At 43.2% G+C, this 20,879-nt stretch overlaps 1 protein-coding gene across 3 annotated transcripts in view; it reads right to left on the bottom strand.

Moving 5' to 3' along the window:
• The window catches only part of KCND3 (potassium voltage-gated channel subfamily D member 3), a 244,311-nt gene that overhangs the window by 16,549 nt on the left and 206,883 nt on the right, over positions 1 to 20,879 (bottom strand). For all 3 annotated transcript variants that reach the window (XM_032794162.2, XM_032794163.2, XM_032794164.2), the window contains exon 4: positions 7,431 to 7,532. In XM_032794162.2, the coding sequence (XP_032650053.1) occupies positions 7,431 to 7,532 (102 nt within the window). The remainder of the gene's footprint in view (positions 1 to 7,430; positions 7,533 to 20,879) is intronic.

Raw genomic sequence — 20,879 nt, 5'->3', positions numbered from 1 at the left:
ATATTAATTTTTCCATTCCATAGTTGCAGTTTTAAGAACTACTTTGCTAAGCATTTTTTCTTTAAACCCACTGACCCTCAAATTCACCCCAATTTCATGGCATGTTTTCTGTGATCATACTCATTAATCTTTGTGTGTATTCAGTGGCTAAAATGGTCAAAGACAATTAGGCACATTAAAATGACAATTAAATGTTTGCAAGTGACCCCCGTAAGCTCCTTAGATGTCTCAGCAGTAGATGCCTGGCAGAGACACTCCTCTGTGATGCTTGAAGCTGAAAGATAAAAGTTGACACATGTGCCTTGCATACCTGTTTCTGGCACATAACAGCAGTATCTTAAAGTTTAAGCAAGAAAATGGGTGGAATGGGTTAGAAAGCAGAACATTTGAATGTAGGCAACTAAGGCTGACTTCATCTAGGGTTGTTAAAGGATTTAAATCAGTTGTGCTTAACTCAGTTGATGTCCAACACTCCTAAGTGGCTCGTGTGATACACTGAGCATTTGGCTGCATCTTTGAATGTGCCTGAAGCCACACCAGGATCATACCGTGATGTCTAACCTGGCATCTCTGAAAATCAGGCAAACTGATGCTAAACCAAGGGCATGTCAGGGCATAATTAGGGGTCACTGACTGTACAAACCATTTATAGACTGATATGAGGGAATCTCTCCTTGATAGGAGGCTGTTCCGCTTTGGTGACTTGAAAACTGTTGTGCTGGGACATTTCTAGAAGGTATTTTCAGGGTTGGGCTAAAAAAACCCCAAACAGTTTAGGTTTTTCTTACTAATAGTAACCCAAGTCAACTAGCACATCAGATAGGTCCTGTGCATAGCCTGCAGAGTTCACTAGCTAAACCTCTCCAGATGGAGAGAAGGAATAGAAACTGATAAGAACTTTTCATCTGAATATCTCGTGTGGAGGACAGTGTATGTGATAAAGCAAGTGCAGCAGTATAAAGCTAAATCTCACTTAAAAGAAGAAAGGAACAGACCATTGCAACCGGTGGCTTTAAGTAATGTTAATCTCTCTGACAACCAGAGGTGCTTTGTAGCATGAAGATAGAAAGAAACTGACCTGACGGTTTACTGCATTGATCCAGGACATCTGTGCAGAAAGATTTGAATGCTTTTTCACAGAAATCAGTAAAGGTTGGACAGTCAGGACATTTGTGTTAAAAAGCCATTTGGAACAGCAACATAAGAAAAAGTCATAAATGGGCAGTGAAACACATGATTATTTTGTGATGAGGGGGCAGGACCCATTTTTTTCACTTCCCAGGGACTCCCAGGTTATTGACTTGTAGCAGTAGCTGTATTGGGGGGAAGGATGGTTTTGTGATTAACGCATTGGTCTGGGTCATCTTCAAGTCTGGTGTCTCTCTTCTGTTTATGTCTGGCTCCAAAGCTAACGAAAAGTGGAAACATTTTAAACCACATGGAGAGACAATATGCTGCAAATAGCCTACAGCAGGGACTGCCACAGACTGTTACAGGTGCCTTTTCCCTGCTTTGCACAGGTCCTGAATGTGTTGCATGAGATAAATTTGCCAGGTGCTGTAGAAATTTAAGGATGGAAACTCTATCATTGGCACCCCGAATAAAGGCAGACATCTGTCACTTCCTGCAGAATACCCAGCACTTTAGAAATCCACAGGAAATCAGTGGACACCTAACACAGCCAGTGAAACATTACTCTAACTGCAAGAAGAAAAGAGATTGCCCAGATAGCAACAGGTTCCAACTCGTTGGAATTCCACATATTATGTGAAGAAGAGGTGTACAGAACAATAAAATGCTTAACATGGGTAAATCAGAGAGCAGCCAATAGGAAAGAGATACTGTCCTTGCTTCCAACCATTGAAATCGTACAATATTAGCTTGCACCCTTCTTCTGCCCATGCCAACTGATTACTTAGGAAAGTAACATCAATGATACAAACTCAGGTTAGGCAGGGGCTTGTTCCCACTTATCAGGTCTCTGCACATCCTGCTGGAAAGCAAATATGAAGGAATTTGAAAGCCAAGGAAATAAGGCTTCATTGACTCTGGTAGAAGACCTAAATTCCAGAGGAGAATACACAGTGCTGGCAACTTCTCTCCTCTCCCTCCCTCTCCCCGAGGGCAGACTTGAAATGTATGGAAACGCAGACTCATGGGATGGATATTATCAGAAAAAAATAGCACTAAGGGTTGGATTCCTGCCTTATCTTCCTTGCTCCTGCTTTTCCTCCAGCTCAGTACATTCAGAACCAGACACTGCAAATTTCTGGCACATCTCAGCATGCAAAAAAGAGTGGGGAAACAGAAGATAACAACAGCTGCAGCAACAAATGCATATAGACAGTCTAAGCACAGAAATGCCTGGCAGTGGCTGTTCTATCCAGGAGCACATTCCAGTAGAGAATGATACCTGCGTTGCTCCATGCAAAAGCAATTTGGGTTTATTAGAAGAAAAATCTGTCTGTAATGAAGAGACCAGGGGAGTGTTTAGAATTTGATCTGGGATCCTACCTCTGCAAGGTTCTGGGAAAATCATGCCAGCACCATCCCCTGTTTGCACTTGAAAGACACACATTGAGCTGCTGGTGGCCTTGTGGAAGACTTGGTTCCTGAATGTGGCATCCAGCTTCACAAATCTGAAGAACTCCATGGGTTGTCTTATCTCTTATGCTTGGTGTTTCAGTGAACAAAGTTGGACAGATTTGACTACAGAGGGACTGGCACAGAAGCTAATTGTACTCTTTCCATGTGGATGATTCTGCCCTTTATCAATATTGTGGCTGCAGGGAGTTCTTGGTTGTAAGAAGGGACAGATCTCAAAACTATCTTGTTTCAAAATACAGACCTATCATTTCAACAAGAAGTGAATCATGTCTACATGGCCACTTTTGTTGATATAACTTACGTCACGCTGGGGTGTGAAAAAACACCCACCTGAGCGATGTAAATTACACTGACATAAACACCGGTGTGGACAGTGCTCTGTCAGCAGGAGATCTCTCTCCCGTCAGCATAGGGTGGCTACACAAGCGATCTTACAGCAGCGCAGCTGTAAGGTGTTAGTGGCAAGAGGAGATTAAGGCTCATGTATGTTGTGTAGGCTGCAGCCACTACAACCTACATGCCCATCAATACTTGAACATGTCTGACGTTCCATCTATTACCATTGCATCACTTGCTCCCATAAATGAAAGGATAAAAAACCTGCCTGTTCAGCGTCTGCATGACAGATACAAAATGCCACAAACCCACGTTTCACTGAAGGGAAAGTTGGTGCTGCCTTTAGAGAATGAATATTCTCTCCACACTGCTCTCCTTTGTTTATTCCTCTTCCTCCTCTTATGCTCTTTACGCTGCCAAGCTCTAAGCTGAAGACACATGGCTTGATCTCCCCACACATAAGCTGGTGTAAATCAGGAGTAACTCCACTGGTGTGGGAGGAGAATCAGCCCCATGTTCCTACATGCCCCAAGGCCCCCTGGATGCTGACTGTTGAGTCAGAATGTTATCTGCGGTAGTTATTTCCTTGGATAACTTCTCAGGACTTCAGAAAAAAGTATTTTGGGACCCATAAGTCCTAAGCTGCCATTCTGGCTCATCTCAAACTGTTACTACTGAGTATTTACAAAACAATTCTATATTGATTACATAGTAGTAAACAATGAACATTTCATGCTAATTGCTAATAAGGACTACATAGTAATTACACTAGGAATTATTGCTAACCCTAAGGCAGGCTTGTCACTAGATATACACATGAAAGTCCCATTAATGTTGACGCAAGTTCTGGGCCTGCTTCAAGAATAGGATACATAACCAAGTGTAGCTACTATGTAATTAATGTTCATTTGCCCATGAGGGTATATCCAGTAGCAGGAACTAAAATATTATCTAACACGGCAACTACAAAAGAGAGATTCCTTTCTTCTGTACATTTTAAAATAATTTGAGACTGGCAAATCACTGGCCAGATTCTGCCACTGTCCCTCACAGTTGTCACAACATCTGCAGTAGCCACAAAGCCAAAAAAAAAGACCTCCCTCCTAACTCATTAAAGCCAGAAACGAACTTAGCAGCCAATTATTGCTCTTAGGCTAATATGTTCTGGACTTTTTTATCTGTGTCCCAGCAGCCATTCTGTGAGCTGCCTGGCAGAATGGCTTCGTTGAAAGAGAAATGATGGGATTCACGTTGGGAAGACAGGGTGGAAAATCAAGTGAGAGCCACACATCTGTGCTGAGCTGCCATGGCATTTTTAAATAGTATAATTAAAAGATCAGCAAAACCCAAGGCATGATTTAAATTTTCAGTGTAACTGTGCATGTTGCCTCCTGATGAAATAACAGAATCTTATTAACTCATCTGAGCTGGTTCTCCGAGTCCTGGGCCAAGTCGTAACCATTCTATGCCTCCTTCAAAGGTTTCACAGTTTGTTTGGTAAACTCTATTTACAGTATGTGCTAAAAAAAATGTAACCAGCGGGGAAGGTTTAATGCTCATTTTCAGAAGGCCTCACTGGCATTAGGGGCTGGGGACCCTTTTCAGAGTAAGAGAGAAACTGCCTGCAATAGAACCGAAGGCTCAGTGGTAAATCAGATTCTGACATAGATGGTCACTAGGCTGAGGTGGCAAAATTCCCAATGTCCTGTTCAGCTGGTTTGGGTTTTGACAAACATGGAAAAAAGAATTTAGCTCTCAGATTTGCTTAGTGTTCCAGAGATCCAGAGATCTCAGTGTCATATACAAAAGATGGTAATAATCATTGTTTTCCCTATTTTAGAGGAGGGGAAATGAAATGACACGAGTCAGTGACAGAGCCCAGCTCTTGTGCATCCCTGTTTAGTGTCTGATGCAATGTGCCTCTTTGGAATCAGTTTGAAAAGACATCATGGCAGCTGAGGGCCAGAGTCTTCAGCCCTTACTTCCCTTTAGTAACATCCTTCCTCTGTAAGTACTCACTGAAACCAGTGGGGCTACCTGCAGAATTAAAGGGCTGCATAGCATGTGCCCAGCCTAAAGAGCATGGTGATTCCTATGTCCAGCCACCACTCAACTCAAATGGCAGTTGGATCAGGCCCAACGAGCAACGTAGAGAGAGACATTGTAGGCCAAATCTTGAAGCCCTGGCTCCACTTCTACAGTAGCAAGTGTTCCATCTGACTTGGCAAGAACTGAGTACAAGTGAAGGGTTTATACCTGCAAACACTAACTCATTAAGCAGCACCTGGCAGAGTAGTAAGTGTTTGCAGGATTAGGTCCAGAATATGGATGTGTGAACACAGCATTAGGCAGCTCTCAAGGCTCAAATATGCAATTTCTGTTTCCCTTGTGCACCAAGGACTGATTTATTTGAAATTAAGCCCACAAAATGTGTTAATTCCTGCTCAGGTCTTGAGCAGGCTTTAATGTAGCAACCTTCTCTCATTTCCACTGATTCTACCAAGCAATCTGACGCACTTAAAACTTCCCTTTTTCATGAATAGCTAATACTAGCCTCCAGATACCTTGCTATTAAAAATAAAACCACCGAGCTGCACAGAACAGGAGCTGTGATACTTTCCCCTCTCCTGCTGGACAGTCTTTAGGTCCTCATTCCTGCAATCCAGTAATTGTGAGCCTGTAAAAATTTCAGGGCTAATGCTTCCAGGAATCCCTCCACAGCTCCCTGATCTCATGCTAGTGACTCACCAACTCTGCAAGTGCTGGCTTTTTCTACTCACAAGCTCCTCCTGATGGTAACATAGCTACAGAAGAGCAGCATTGCCAAACTCAAGTGTTCCAAAATCATGAGAGAGGCTTAAAAATTATGAGATTTTTGGAAATAAAAAAATGTTTGATTCTTTTTATTTGCCTACTAGCTTTTGAGTCTTTAGTGTTCATGTTTCCTAGCTTTTCTTTGCAACCAGGATGGTAAGAAGCTTTTTTTTTTTTTTTTAAGAAACTGAGATTCTGATGTATTCACCTGACTCCAGGAGCTGGGGCTTTAACAAAAACACTGAATTGCAAGATACGCAGTAAAATCATAAGAACTGGCAACACCAGAGGAGAAAAATAATTCGTGTGTGTGTGTGTGTGTGTGGCAGTTTGAAGGCCACTTCCTGGTGTATTTACCATGTCACAGTGCAAGAATAAATACCTTGTGTGATTTCCCAGAGACAGCAGATCCTTGCTGATACACCCTGACCAAGAGAACCATTAGTGAGAGACTAAAAGACAGAACCTAAGCGAGACTGTGACTTGGACTGCATACCATGCAGGGCAGTTGGAATCCCATTTACACCCTGTACAGGTGAGCTAGAGCTGGGGTGAAGGAGTCAACAGGTGTGGCTGACTTCCTTAGTGCCCTCTGCCCAAGGGCTGGGTGGTGAGGGGGAGTAGGCTCTGTGTCCCACTAGTCAGCTGTTGTGCCAGCAGCAAAGCACTAGCCCCACCACCAGAGTGAGGAGGAAGTATGAAGGAATCGTGCCCCTAAGAGGTATCTCCAAATCACACTGCTTCCCAGGACCACTCCTGGCATGGTGTGGCTTTCAAGCCACCCGTGGTTCAGGGCTGAGCTGAAAGGTCAAGCATCTCAACTCATGTCAAGGGCAAAAGGTGCTGACAGCAGCTGGCCCCTTACAAGGTCAAGCCATGGGGAAGAAATTTTGTGTGTGTAGATAATCAAGAATAATTCATTACCTGAAATCTTGTCCATTTGGGGGGGGGGGGCAACTGTGATATATCAGAGCATGCTGGTGAGTGATCAGCAGAATATTTCATTAAATTATTGAAGCCGGTGGATTGCAATACGAAAACTCATTACAGGGCTGTCTCTTTGCTGAGAAATGAGGTGAGAGAGAGTCCATTTTGTGTGTGTGCGTGAATTTGTGCATGCACAGGTGCTGGGTTGTGCGTCATCCAGTCTATGGATTAGTATAGTCTAAATTAGCAAGGTTTGAGCTCTTTGTGCACAGCATGGCACTTTGTAATAAGGTTTTGCACACTTAGGAATATATAGAGATTTGAAAACAAGCAACTCCTTATTAAAGATGACAGAAATGTATGGTAGGGCCAGATCCTCACCTCATATAAATGGGGAGAGCTCCATGGAGCTATGTTGGCTCACACCATCTGAGGATCTGGTCCATTAATTCTCTTTGTCATCATTAGAAATATGGACTTTTTCCTAGCTCAAGAAAGAGCCCCAGAAAGTCCCTCCATCCCTCTCCAATTTTGCATCTGAATTCCAGCTGTCTCTACATATAGCTTACACAGTAAATTGTAGTGTAATTATAGTGTAGCACAACTCAACATGTGAAGCTGTCACACTGAATAACAAGCAATTAGGTGTGTCTTTGTGGTGGGGAGGAACAACCGAAATGAGGTTTGATTGGGATGGAGAACTTTTCAAGCTCCACCGTGAAAGGGATTATTTTCTCGGCACGTACCGTCAGCTCCAAGGCTGCGTTCAGCAGGCCATTGCGTTTGCTGTGAAGATAAGCACTGGAACTGCCTGTTTTGGCCACTCGTATCCGTGCAAGCCGGGCTTTCTGTAAAGAGAAGCAAGATTTATTGACATATTTTTACTTTTACACACAAAGCCAACTGTTCCACCTCTACTAAAATAGGGAGAAAGAAAATACCAAGTTTTCATGGAACCTAAAAAATCAAAGAGATGAAAATACAAGGAATTTATGGCTAGGAGAAGATCAGCAGCCAGCACTTCCTACCTGGAACCTAGTTTTAAAACTCAAATGATGGAGATTAAGGAAATCTGAGGACTCAAGACATTACCAGAGCTGACCTCTCACAACCCATCAATGGCCTCCCCTTAAAGAGTAGGGGCTACCTACTCAAAAATGCTTAGTGATATTTTTCGGTTTCTCCATATTTTGGGCGTCCAATTGGAGACACCCACCTCTCACATGTTTCTTGTTTCTGACATGGGAGGATTGTGTTACCTGTGTGTGTAGATATATAGCTTCTCATGTGAAACTCAGATATGTCTATAACAGAGAAAGTGAGAGATGTCAATAGTTGGTACAGATTGTGCACTCAACTCATCTATGCCCCGTTTCTCCCACTTGCTTGCATGTGAAATGCCTCTGTGATGCCTTATCTTCTAGACTGTAAACACTTTGTGGCATAGAGAGTCATTTACTATACGTTTGTGCAGCACCTAGCGCAATAAGGCCCTGATATGGTGGAAGACTGTAGGTGTAACTATGATACAAATGGTTAATAATAGGAGACAAGAAGGATATAGAATAGGGCAGATCATTAACTTGCCTCACCTATGAGCTGATTGGCATAGATTAATAATTGGATCTATCTATCTATCTATCTAATCTCTTATTCTCTCCTTGAAGACTGTAAAAAACACCTTGTTTGTTCCTTCCCTCCTCTTTCAGCAGCAATTTGTTAACTTGGATGTATGGTAACAGGAGAATAATTTTCTCCAGAAAAATATTTGCCCTCCTAGATAGACAGAAATCTCTCTGCCGCAACAAATAAACTATTTGAAAAGAAGGGAAAAAATCTATTTACCTAATGTTTGGTTTCTTATAATTAGTTAACCCTGCCTGGCCTGGTCTTATCTACAGACCTCATAACTTCCAGTTAGAGGACTGAACTAAATTATAGAAAAATGGTATAGACTAATGTAAGCATATAAAGGCTCAGTTAGCTTTTATCATTGTGATCAAACAGTTTTTAACTCTTTCTAATTTGTCTGTTCAAATACTACCTCCTTCTCTGTGAAGTGATTTGCTTTTTTAAAAAATGTATTGTTAATTCAGTATTTATTTCCCAAGCTCCATTAAAGGCAAATACGTGAAATAATTACCACTGTAAAAAATTATATTAGGTTGTGTTTTAAAATACTGCATAATCTTTTAAATAATACAGAATGCTAGGTTTTCATTTCTAATTAGTGGTGGTTAATGGACACAGTGTAGGAAGAGCAAAGCCATGATGGGTCTATAGTGCATTATTCCAGAAAGTGTATTACCATATATGCACGAGTGACTTAAGCAATCTCTATTTGAAAGGTTTGCTTAACCTAATGCACTTTAATTTGTGCACACAAACAATTTCCCAGGCATGTCCTGGGCAGTATTCTGAAACTTCAGTTAGGAGACAGAGGCCAGGAGATTCAAAAGTGATTAGTGATTCTGAGCCCCCACCTTGACACACCTTGTTTTCAGAGGGTGGGTGCTCAGCATGAGCCCATTTGAGCACCCAAAAATTGAGGTACCCAAAACCAAGAGTCGCCTTTCTAAATTTTGGCCAGATTTCTTTGGCTCCCAACACCCACTTTTAACACTAAGGATCAGAGGTGAAATCCTGGATCCACTGAAATCAATGGTAAAACTGCCATTAACTTAGATGGATGGTGGATTTCACCCCGTGTTCTAAGGCAGGCCCTAGGTACATGCACCACAAGCCGGCAGCAGATTAGTTCAGAATGTGTGTAATCTGACATCATCAGAGCATTTAAAAATAACTAAGAGTGTGTGGGTGAGGTTCTGTGGCCTGCAGTGCACAGGAGGTCAGATTAGATGATCACGATGGTCCCTTCTGACCTTAAAGTTTATGAGTCTATGATGTCCCCTCTTTCCTGTTTTTTTCCTCCTTCCTTTCACCCCTTTCCTGTTCTGTTAATAATTTTAATGACTGTAACCATGACAGCTGCACAGCTATAGAAGTCTTTGTAGGAATTGTCTGACTTGGGAAGGGTAGAGAAGCCAGGAAAACAGAGTAGCTGCTGACCAGCAAACACTGTGCTGAAACATGCTTCTTGATGCTACCTCAGTTGCCTCAGGGCAAATCTGAATTGGATTTGGGGGTGAGCGTTAGTGAGAGCAATGGTTCCACACAACTTGGAAATGCAATAAACTTCTCTTCCTAGACATCTGGCAGGCATGTTCAGGTGGATATTGCAACTGCCGAGTTATTGCACTGGGTCACTGGGCCAGTCATGTTCTACTGAGTCATTTCACCTGCATTCCACAAAGTTATTTCACATACCTACACACCTCTTTGTACATTTTCCTCACCTTTCACAGTGGATCTAGTGCATCCCTCCCCTGAACTGCACCAGGAGTAAGCTTTGCCCATTGATCTCTGTCTTTAAATTGACGACGATTACAGAAGATGCATTTCCTCTGTGCTCTTGACAAAATGTCAGTTCCTTTGCTGCAGAAAGTTCAAGAGTCCCCAACAGTTTCTTCTTAGCTACAGCACATAAGTTTCCACCAGCATCTTCTGTCGCTATCATTATCAGTTCATTTATTTGTTAAAGTGGATTCAGTCTTAAGCTCCTGTGATGAACATTATTCTCTTTGCCTCTAGGCTAGCAGGAGATCAAATATTAATAGCTGTATTCCACACAGACTGGGGATGGTTCATCTCTGAGAATCTGTTCACTCTTCCTCCCTGAAACAGGGCCACAAGCTAGCTAAATAATTAAGCCCCATGGCTTTCAGAGTTTGGAACAGATGTTGTTATTTAAAAGATGGGTATAAAACATTGCTGGGAAAGAGTGGTGATTTAAACCTATTTTTATAGTTTATGAGTGAGGGAAGGAAGTGGTGTCCAAGAGGAGACCACAAAGAACAGTCATGGAAGTTGATGTGCTTTTTTGTGCTTGTGTTTATGTAGGTGTATGGGGTGAAATTCACCTCTGTGCAGACACAAAAGGCCTGTCCATCACTTACATCCCATATAAGCCCTACATTTCTTAGGGGTGAGCAGGATGTGGGTGTCCGAGCATGATGACGCGTGACCAAGGGCTTGGCAAAGACCTTGTACTGACCCTGTGCACAAGAGTGAATTTCACCTTGTTGTCACTTGCGGCCAAATTCTGTACTGATTTACACCCTGTGCAATCCCCCTGACATCACTCGGCTGTGTTTTCATTTAGCTAAACTGGGATTGAGCACTGATTGTGATTCATGGTTTGGGATAGAAACCAGGATGCACTTGGTGCTCTCACATGGAATTAGGTGAAATGGGCCACTGCAGGTTGATCTGGTGGGTTCAGTCAATCCGGAAACTCAAAGCGAAGTCCAAAGGGTGCAAAATTCATGTGGACAAACTCCTAAAATGCTCATGTGAACCACTGCTAATCTTCACATAGCTCTGGGCAGTCCTACAGTCTACATCACTGGGTGATGTCCAGGTTGCTCCCTCCTGCCCAAAATTTACAACAAAACCCAGCCTTGTTCCTTTTAGTGTCTCATCAGGCACATGAACATCCAGGAAATGTAAATTCCCTGACTGTGAAATCCAGCTGAGCTCGATGTCAGACCCAGAGAAGGGGACAAGTCCAAGAAGTCTCATGGCTGCTCTAATCTATGCAAGCTGGCAAGTCATTTCACTGGCTAGTGGTTGTTGAAGCATAATGAGTTCCAGCCAGGCACCCAGAACAGGCCCTCAGGGGCAGCTTTGTCCTCCTTGCATGGACATGGTTCATGGACCAGGATGTAAATACACACAATACCAAACAAAATGCACTAAAAGAACCTCCCCATGTTGCCCACTCCAAAGGCAACCTGAGTTAATGGAAGACCTTGCTGTGTGCCAGAAGGCCAACAGACTTGGGCTCTGTCAGACCAAGCGGGGAAGTGAATTTCAGGGGCAATAACTTTCCCCTGAGAACACTGTGCACCAGCCCACAGATATACAGGTCTAGGCTCTTGTTCTGAAATGGACTCTTGCATCCACACAGAACCTCAGCAACCCACACAGAACCTCTGGGCCCTAGGGATTAAGGTTTGCATTTAAGTGCAGCTTTTGTCATACCTATTTTAAAGACTGGTGGGCTTGGCTGTGTCATCCGAGACCCACACTTGCAGGTTGCTCCTTTGGTTAGGGAGGGCTCTAGTAGGCACAGACAAGGGGAGGACCATGTATTTTGGTTGGTCTGCTGCTAATGCCTTTAGGAAGGGTGCATACCTTTCAAATCTTACCTGCCCTTGTGACTCACAAAGGGAAAGGCAGGGCCTGAGATCACTATTTCTGAATATTGTCTTGGCACCCTTAGAGCTGAAAAGAAAAGAAAAAAGCAGCCCCTGGTGCGTGTGTGAGTGGTAGGAAGAGTTGCTAGGAAACCACAGGAGCTCAACGTGCATATTACCAAATCTGCAAGATAATTCATTCGAAATAATAACAATCATATGACAGCAATTTGCACATTAAGAGCATTAATTTGGCTATCTTAACCCACATTTGTCTCAGTGAGGAGACTGAAAGGCGGGTGTCAGTAAAGTTGTGGAGCCTCTCTCTAGCCTTTGCAGTTTCAAGATGCAATGTGGCAGAATCTAGCGACACAGAATGAGCAGAGAGGACACTCGGACTTTCCTACAACATTGTGTGTGGACTGCTCAGATGTCATGGTGATGAGGGTGATATATCTACATAGACAGACAAACCCTACATTGTGGCAATACCCTGGCAGTCACCTTCCTACACTGTCCATTGGGATCAGTAATGGAATCTTAGGAGGACCTGAAGTATAGCCTGTCCCAAGGCAGAGTATCTTGTCATCTATCTTAACACTCCATCTCTAATCTGTCTAGGCAAGGTGCAAAGAACAAGTGTTATAGGTCAAGAGACACTCATACTGGATGGCTGGATTAGGAACAACCTATCTGTTGTTGTTGTTAATTTCCATATATTTCTAAGGGAGAGTGATTTTATTGTTGGTTTATCTGATATTAGTCTGACATCATTTCTTACTTGCCAGATACCTGTGGTCCTCCAGATTTTCTGTACCCTTAATTTGGAAGACACATTTTTTCTTAGAGTATGGCTTGAGGTATAATACCCTGGGGTCTAAAATAAATCTCTTTATGTATTGGCACAATCAGTTGTGTCTTTTTTAACCATCCTAAACAAGCAGAGGATGTCAGGTCTTGTGTGTAAGAGTCCCACGTCCACTCCTGCTTCCTCCCTACTGGGCTGGGAGCTGTTATTAGCATTAGCCATCCCATCTAATTTTATCAGCTACACTAAGGGCATTCTTGGCAGAAAACACAAATACACTGGATAATTAACAGCTGCTTCACATATTTTTCCTCTAAATAATGAATGGTTTGAATATCTGTAGCACTCTTGGTGTCTACGCTAGTGAGTACTGCATTGCACCACTTGCACAACAATTTTTTTTTTAAATTCTTATAACTCAAACAGAGCCACCTTCAAAGATAATCAATTGAAGGCTTTTATGGTTTGGTTTTCTAGTTCCACAGTGCAATGTGAAAACCATTCAGTAAGGGCCAGATTCCCCTCCCCAGTATACACTGAGAATTTATAGTTCTGCTCCACAGCTCTCTAGCCAGAGTTTAGGCTTGCATCTGCATTCCAGGTAGAAATTTTATGCTTGCCCTTTGCATATGGAAAAATGTAACAAACCAGATTAGGGATTTAGAAAGTAGTGGCTCTTGACACCTTAGTATAGTGTGTGATAAAGTTCCTTCTCTACCTTGGTGGGTCCTGCACTTATTTGGCAGGTTTGCTCACCTCAGTGATCTTCCCCACAGTCTGGGACAGCTTCTCCTGTGTCTGATCAGGAGTTGGGAGGTTTGGGGGGGAACCCAGGCCTACCGTCTACTCCAGGTTCCAGCCCAGGGCCCTGTGGATTGCAGCTGTCTATAGTGCCTCCTGTAACAGTTGCATGACAGATACAACTCCCTGGGCTACTTCCCCATGGCCTCCTCCAAACACCTTCTTTATCCTCGCCACAGAACCTTCCTCCTGGTGTCTGATAACGCTTGTACTCCTTAGTCCTGCAGCAGCACTCCCACTCCCACTCCCACTCCCACTCCCACTCCCACTCCCACTCCCACTCCCACTCAGCTCCTTGCACCTCTTGCTCCCAGCTCCTCACACACACTTCCTCTCCTCTGGCTCCCCACTCCCTGACTGGAGTGAGCTCCTTTTTAAACCCAGGTTCCCTGATTAGCCTGCCTTGATTGGCTGCAGGTATTCTAATCAGCCTGTCTTCCTTAATTGGTTCTAGCAGGTTCCTGATTACTCTAGTGCAACCCCTGCTCTGGTTACTCAGGGAACAGAGAACTACTCAGCCAGTGACCAGTATATTTGCCCTCTACCAGACTCCTATACCTCACTGGCCTGGGTCTGTCACAAGTGTCAGAGTAAACAGGAGATGGAAAGACAGTGCTTTCTTGTATTCCTCTTGTTATCTTCAACTGTTCTTAAAATGGCCTCAGTCAACAACAACATTCAGGTCCACCATTAACACTGAAACCAAAAATAAATTTGTCAAAGACTTCACCTCTCCTTAGCTGGAGCCCAGAGTACACATGGAGTACACAGAGTACACATGGAGCTCTGGAAAAATAATGGGCCAGATCCCTTTGCAGCTAGAAGATAGAGCACGGTGCAAAATTAATAAGGAAAGAAGCCAGAAAATTCAAGGAAGCTTCTGCATTTGCAGTGGAGTGCACACACTGATTATCTGTTCTACTAAGGATGCTGAGAAGCTGACACGACACCTTAAATGAAGCTGAGAAACAAGCTGGACTGCGAAGTTATGAATTGCTAGTGTTACATGCATTGAGAGGAATAATAACCGTTTAAAAACCAAATGTCCCATGTAATAATAGCCAGTTATTATCATGCCAGTCCCAGATCCAGCTTGATGCTGCAACGGGTAGGCACCGCTGTTATAATGAAGCGATGGAGAGGACACTGTATTTCCTACAAATCACATTTCTATTGTTCTAACTCTTTTCCTTAGAAAAAAATGGAATTTTCCTCTGAACACCTCAAATCTTTACATTAAAACAGCTTATGAGCCAGGTTTAAATATTCATTCTTTATTGCTTTGGGTGAGCTGTAGTAGAGCTGCATATGGAAATTAAAGTGTGTAAAATTCATTATACTCCTATATAATTTGATAGAGCCACATAAAGTCAGACCTTTATCTTATTTTTTGGTCTCTTCGTTGCTTTCCACAGATGAAAGATTCCCTTCCACTCCTCTGTGATTCTTTTAATCTTATCTTACCCTGGGCTCTATTAAAGCAACAGATCGTTATATCAAATGCAGTGTATCGTTTAATCTTTTCCAACACAGAAGGACACGATTTTAAATCTATTTATAGAACAATACACAGAATATGGAATTAAATGGGCCTCAGCTTCTCCACTAAGCATAGAGTGACTGATGAGATAGAAAGATTTGAATGCACTTAACATATGGAACGTAAACATTCTTCTGCAATTATATGGTGATGTTTCTTGTTTCCTTCAGGGCTATACAAGAATCTTAATAAATCAGGGCTGGATTCTGCCAGGCATATTTACATTGCATAGTACCTGACTCCTTGAATACTGATATCAATGGGACTATTCAAGGAGTAAGACACTATTTCGCATGAATCGGGTTGTCAGAATCTGTCCCCAAACCAGAGACACTTTTCAATTAATAAATGTCTTCTGAAGAAAACAGCCCCATGCCTTGCTGCATTATTAATAGAGAAGATGCAGCATTCCTTCTCCCATCAGGACAACTGAAGGTTCTGCATCACACTAACATGCACAGGATGATGAACATGTATTTGTCAGTGATTTCTCTCTGTCTTTCTGTATCTTGCCTCTATAACTTCTTTCACTCAAATTACAGTCCTACCCACTGATGGGCAGAGTTAAGGTGAGTATGCCACAACTCAGTGATGGGTATAGCAATTGGTTGCAAGTAGACTGAACAGTAGGGGGAGCTTTTCTTGCTGCAACTATGAGGCACGCTGCTTGCCTGAGCCAAGAAGAAGAGAGGGAGCTGTGCTCCCTCTCAGTTCTCTTCAGTGTAACCTTTAGGCCAATCCCCGCGCTTCCAGTGCTTTCCCAACATGGGCTGCGCCCAACAGGCACAACCCAGCCACAGAGAGCGATCATCTCTGTAAGGCAAATGGCACCAATTGGCAAGCTTAGTCTTTATTATTCTTTCCTCCTTGCTGAGACCGGAGAGATGACGAAGCCAAACAAAACAATAAACGAAAGAAAGAAAGAAAGAAAGAAAGAAAGAAAGAAAGAAAGAAAGAAAGAAAGAAAGAAAGAAAGAGGTTTTTTTTTTTCTGAGAACTGATTTCCAGAAAATTAGTTTGTACCTCAGCCCCATAACTATGGCAACAGATTTCAAAAGTGTCTGTCTCTAAAGTTATCTGGACATCCAACCCTCTCACTTAAGGAACCAAACCCAAGCCCCCAGCTGGCTTTTGTTGTCTACGAAGATAACACGTTTTTTAGAAATGCTAGTGGTTTTATTGTTTATTTGGTGACAAGCTCTTTTACATCCCCATTCCTCCCAGAATAGCGGATTGTAATGTGATCTACTAACCTCATCCCATGGGGGGCAGGAAAAGGGCTAACTATCCCAGGCCTCCATGACAGTTGCCTGCCCCAGTGCAGCCACTGGGCCTGGGCCTTGCTGAAGGAAGCTACGGAATGGCAAAGGGGACTCTCAGAAGAACATGTGGTGGAGATAGGGTCTGACTCAGTTTGCCCTAGGGACCAGAGCTTTCCCCTGTGAGGCCAAATCCTCCCTGGAAGAAACAGACATGTAGAGTAACTGACCCTTTGGCTGCACAAAACTACCCCTTTCTCATTTAATGGAGAATTGCGAGCTGGGAGAAGCCTTGGCTGATCTTATTGGGGGTGCACACTTTGTGGGCTTAGCTGGTAGTGGGGGCTGTTGTGGGACCGCTACATAAAGGAGAAAAAGCAGTACAGGTGTGGGCTGTTAATGGAAAGAGCAGCACGTGCTGGCCGATAAGAATTGTTCCTCTGTTGTTAGGTCCGTCAGAGTAGCTGTTGTTCACTGCAAATGGCAGCTCAAGTTTCTGCCTCTCTTCCCAGAGACTCCAAGTCTTCTCCCTTCGCCTTCCAAAGGGGAAATCGTTGCAATCCTGGCCCTGTGGTCACACTCAGTAATAGGAGGAAAAGGGTCCTAAAAGATGGAATGTGAGCCCATGGCACATCCCGTGTCCTTCTAATAACAGCAATAAAAAACTGGCCGCTGCCACCCTCCCGTGCTTTCCTGAGCACCCAGGAAGAAATCTGCACGGGCCTCTAATTTGTCAGCAGAGAGCTCTAGGGTTGTCATGGTTACTTGTTTCTCTACCCCTTGTTTTTGCATTCCAGCACTGTTACGTGTTCTTACTAGAATGGCTCCTAATTGTCCTGACTCAAAAGCTAGCAAAGCTTGTGCTTCTTATGTGGACTAAAATGAACTTGCTGCCATATTATGGAGCCAGCGGAAAATATGTAAAATTGGCTCTTTATTGTTATTTTTGTTTAGAGTTAATGCTGAGTTAGGTCTCAGCAGCTACACTTAGATGAACAACAGGTGGCTCGAATTATCATCACGCAACAGTCTGCATAGTAAACAGAAGAGTTTTGCTTTACCACAGGACAGCAGAAAGTTGGGTAAATATTTCCTAAGGAGCAATTTCTCCAATGAATTTAGCTTCTTCTGTTTGTGGAGAACTCACGAGCAGATGGCAATATCCCCAAATGATGATGATTATGTATTATTTGTATCACTGTGGCACCTAGATGTCCCAGTCATAGCACGTAGGAGCCACACTGTGCTAGGTGCTGTACAAACATAGAACAAAAAGACTGTCCCTCCTGCATCACTAGAACTCAGTACCAGGCTCCTCAGTACACCTCTACCTCGATATAATGCGACCCAATATAACACGAATTTGGATATAACGCGGTAAAGACGCGCTCCAGGGGGGCAGGGCTGCGCACTCCGGTGGATCAAAGCAAGTTCTATATAATGCAGTTTCACCTATAACGTGGTAAGATTTTTTGGCTCCTGAGGACAGCGTTATATCAAGGTAGAGATGTACTGTCAGCTGAGTATGTTGGCAGCAGTTCTTCTCGATAAGGCTTAGGCAGTTTCAGATTTGGTTTGTTTAGACACCAGAGATGGAGAAGACAACATGAACTATTACAAATTCTACCAATGCCGTTACATAATTAGCCCTCTGGGTAGTGCTTTCCAAGCACAGCGCCTCATCCCTGCAGGGAGCAGAGAGGAGACCATTTCACATGGGTGGCCAAGGAACCACCAAAGGATGGGGGAGATTTGTACAGATGCTTGTGTGTCACAGCCTACCTACAACCCAGTAATGAATGATAGTAGAGAAAGGGAGCGTTTGTCAGGGGCTGCAACAGATGTGCAGTGCCCCATGGATGAGCAAAGAAATGATTTTAAAGAAGGTCAGTGTTCAAATATGTGCACATGGGCGGGAGACTGGGCCTTTCAACTCTGGTTCACCTGTTTGAATCCTCCCCTCAGAGGATGGGTTAGGGATGTCTAGTTGTCTTATGCAGTTTGGGGAACACAAGCATGAATTTGAACTACAGTTGACTAGAAAAGGTTACATAGTTAAAAAAAAATCAAAGGAATGAATGATTTGACTTTTTTTTTTGCTATTTTTTTTTGACAATCAGAAAAACGTTTTACTTTTTAAAATCCTCCAATAACTTTCAGTATTTCCCCTCCCTTACTCTCCCTTTCCTCTACTGAGGAGGTGAGAGGTAAAAGGGGGGGAAACATTTTAAAAAAATCAAAATGCTGATTATTTTTGTTTGTATTTTTTTGACAAAAAAACTGAAAATTTCCAAGAAAAACTTTCATTTCCTTTGGAAAGCAATTTTTTGTTGAAAAGATATCAACCAGCTCTAGTTTTTACCTTATTTCTTCCCCTTCTGCAATCTACCTTTTTCCTTTAAGTAGTCCTTAAACCACAGTTCCCTATCCTCTATCCTGATGGATCTGAGCAAAGCTCTGATAATGCCTCGCTTGCTTAGCCAGGTTGTTTCAACGTTAGCTTCTCCTAGGCTTCTTCCTTCCATGCTCCAGAGGATGACCACCTTCCTAGGGCATCCTGCCCTGAGTCAGCCAAAAGAACGAGACAGCCACGTTGAAAATTTCAAATTTGGTTGGCAGCAAATCACCTATGCGAATGCTATCTCTATTGACAGATGTATGAGACATCTTTCTCAGGGGTAAGATGATGCCATAAATCTAGTGTTAAATATTCTCTTCATCATCATCACTCTTCATCTTCTCTTCTGTCTGCCGTCACATTTTCCGTGCCTACAGGGAGGGGGGCTGTAATGCAGGGAACAAGATGTGTCTAACGTGCCACTCAAGAAGAAAATAACAAAAACGAAACAGTCAGAAGGACATTTATTTCTGACTTTTCCTGGTGCTGCCTTGATTCCCTTTTAAACATTGCCACAGCTACTTCTTCCATCCTTTCCACAGATTTACAGCTGCCAATGGAAAAACATTCTCAGGTGTAGCTCTTGCTGCCTAGAATAATCTGTCCTGTATCTCTGTTCACCTCATCGACTCCTATCTAAAAAGATATTATTTCTTCCTTTTCCCTTTATTCTCCTTTCTCTGTGTTATTGGTCATATGATTGAATGCTTTAATTCATCTGCCAGGCAATGTGCCCATTACACTGCTTTTCCTAACTTATACCATATACTCTTTGGTTGCATGTGATGTTCAGTCCTGTAAAGCACTTTGGGATATAATTTTATGTGAGAGCTGCTCTAGAAAATTAATTCCTGTCACATAGTGCTTTCCCTTATCTACATTTGGGTGTTTGGTCCTTTGCTGGATGCTCATAATAGAACAAGAAGGCTTTCAAAGCTTCTATAATACATTTCCTGAGCTTCTAGGGTCAAAATGCTGTAAGCGAAGGCAACTGGCTAATAAATGAGACATACTGAGCACACTAAACTAGAATACACAAAAGCATATTTACTGAAGACCTGGAATCTGTTGAAGGTTTGTGGAAGCTCTGTGGCTGCTGAAGTTTTATACTCAGGTGGAAGTGGACATTTTCAGATTAGCTCATGCGAAATGCCGCACTAAAACCATGCTAATCACTTTGAGGTTATCAGCTGTTTTAATATCTTTGCTTGCTTAGCAAATCTAACCATTCTATCATAAAGACCCTTTAACAGTGTTGTCCACAGAATACTTTGGCATCTGAGTATTACACTTCTTCCTTATTGTGTGTGTTTGTATAGAAAACCCCCCATCCATTCAGTCACATTCCCCCCTACCCCCGCTGTGTTGGAAAAGCTCCAAAAAAACCTCCTAGGATGCAGTCTGAGCACCAGCCATCAAGCAAAGATTTGGTGCATCCAGACTTGGGCAAACTCATTTTGCCAAACTTAGAGCCTCAGTGGCAGCTCTAGAGGTTTGACTGAGTTCGGCAAGCCAGCAAATGTCTGCCAACATCAGTGCCCCCACTCAAAGAAGTTTCTGCATGTTTTACTGTCCACAGCAACCCCTCAGCTGCACCAACGTTATCTTGAATTATTTCCAAAGTATGGCTCTTTAGCACAGGGGCAGAGCTTCAGGAGGGGCAGCCATTGAGACATGCCTGGCTCAGATTCCTGCCCACCTCAATCATTTTGACTGCTCCAAAGTACTGCTGGCTGCCAGCGCCTGTGCTTTTAGGAGAGTTTGCCCACCGTACTACAGCCCAATGGCAACACAGGCTGCATGACTAATGCTGCAAATCACATACATGCTGCAGGATTTTACACCTCCGCCCTCACCCCTGTAACAGCACTGAAGAATGAGACCCATGTTTTCTTTCATGTTGGAGTGGGACCAAAAGAAGGTTTCTTGTGAAGAGTGGGGCATACCCTCTGCAGTGGGAAGTCTGCAAAGTGAAGGGGAGAGTCATGGTATATATATTTTATGGGCTAGTACACCTGCCAAGCAGAAAAGGCACTTCTCGAGCCCATGTAGACTGTCTGGGCTGTGCAAAGGTGTGCAACATGAGCGCAGTGCCTAGGCAGCCCTATTTGCCAGCAGTCCAGAGGAAGGC

Source organism: Chelonoidis abingdonii, chromosome 4, assembly GCF_003597395.2.
Source record: "Chelonoidis abingdonii isolate Lonesome George chromosome 4, CheloAbing_2.0, whole genome shotgun sequence".
Classification (NCBI taxonomy): domain Eukaryota; kingdom Metazoa; phylum Chordata; order Testudines; family Testudinidae; genus Chelonoidis; species Chelonoidis abingdonii.
Note: the sequence above shows the minus strand (reverse complement) of the source record. Positions and strands in the feature narration are given on the sequence as shown.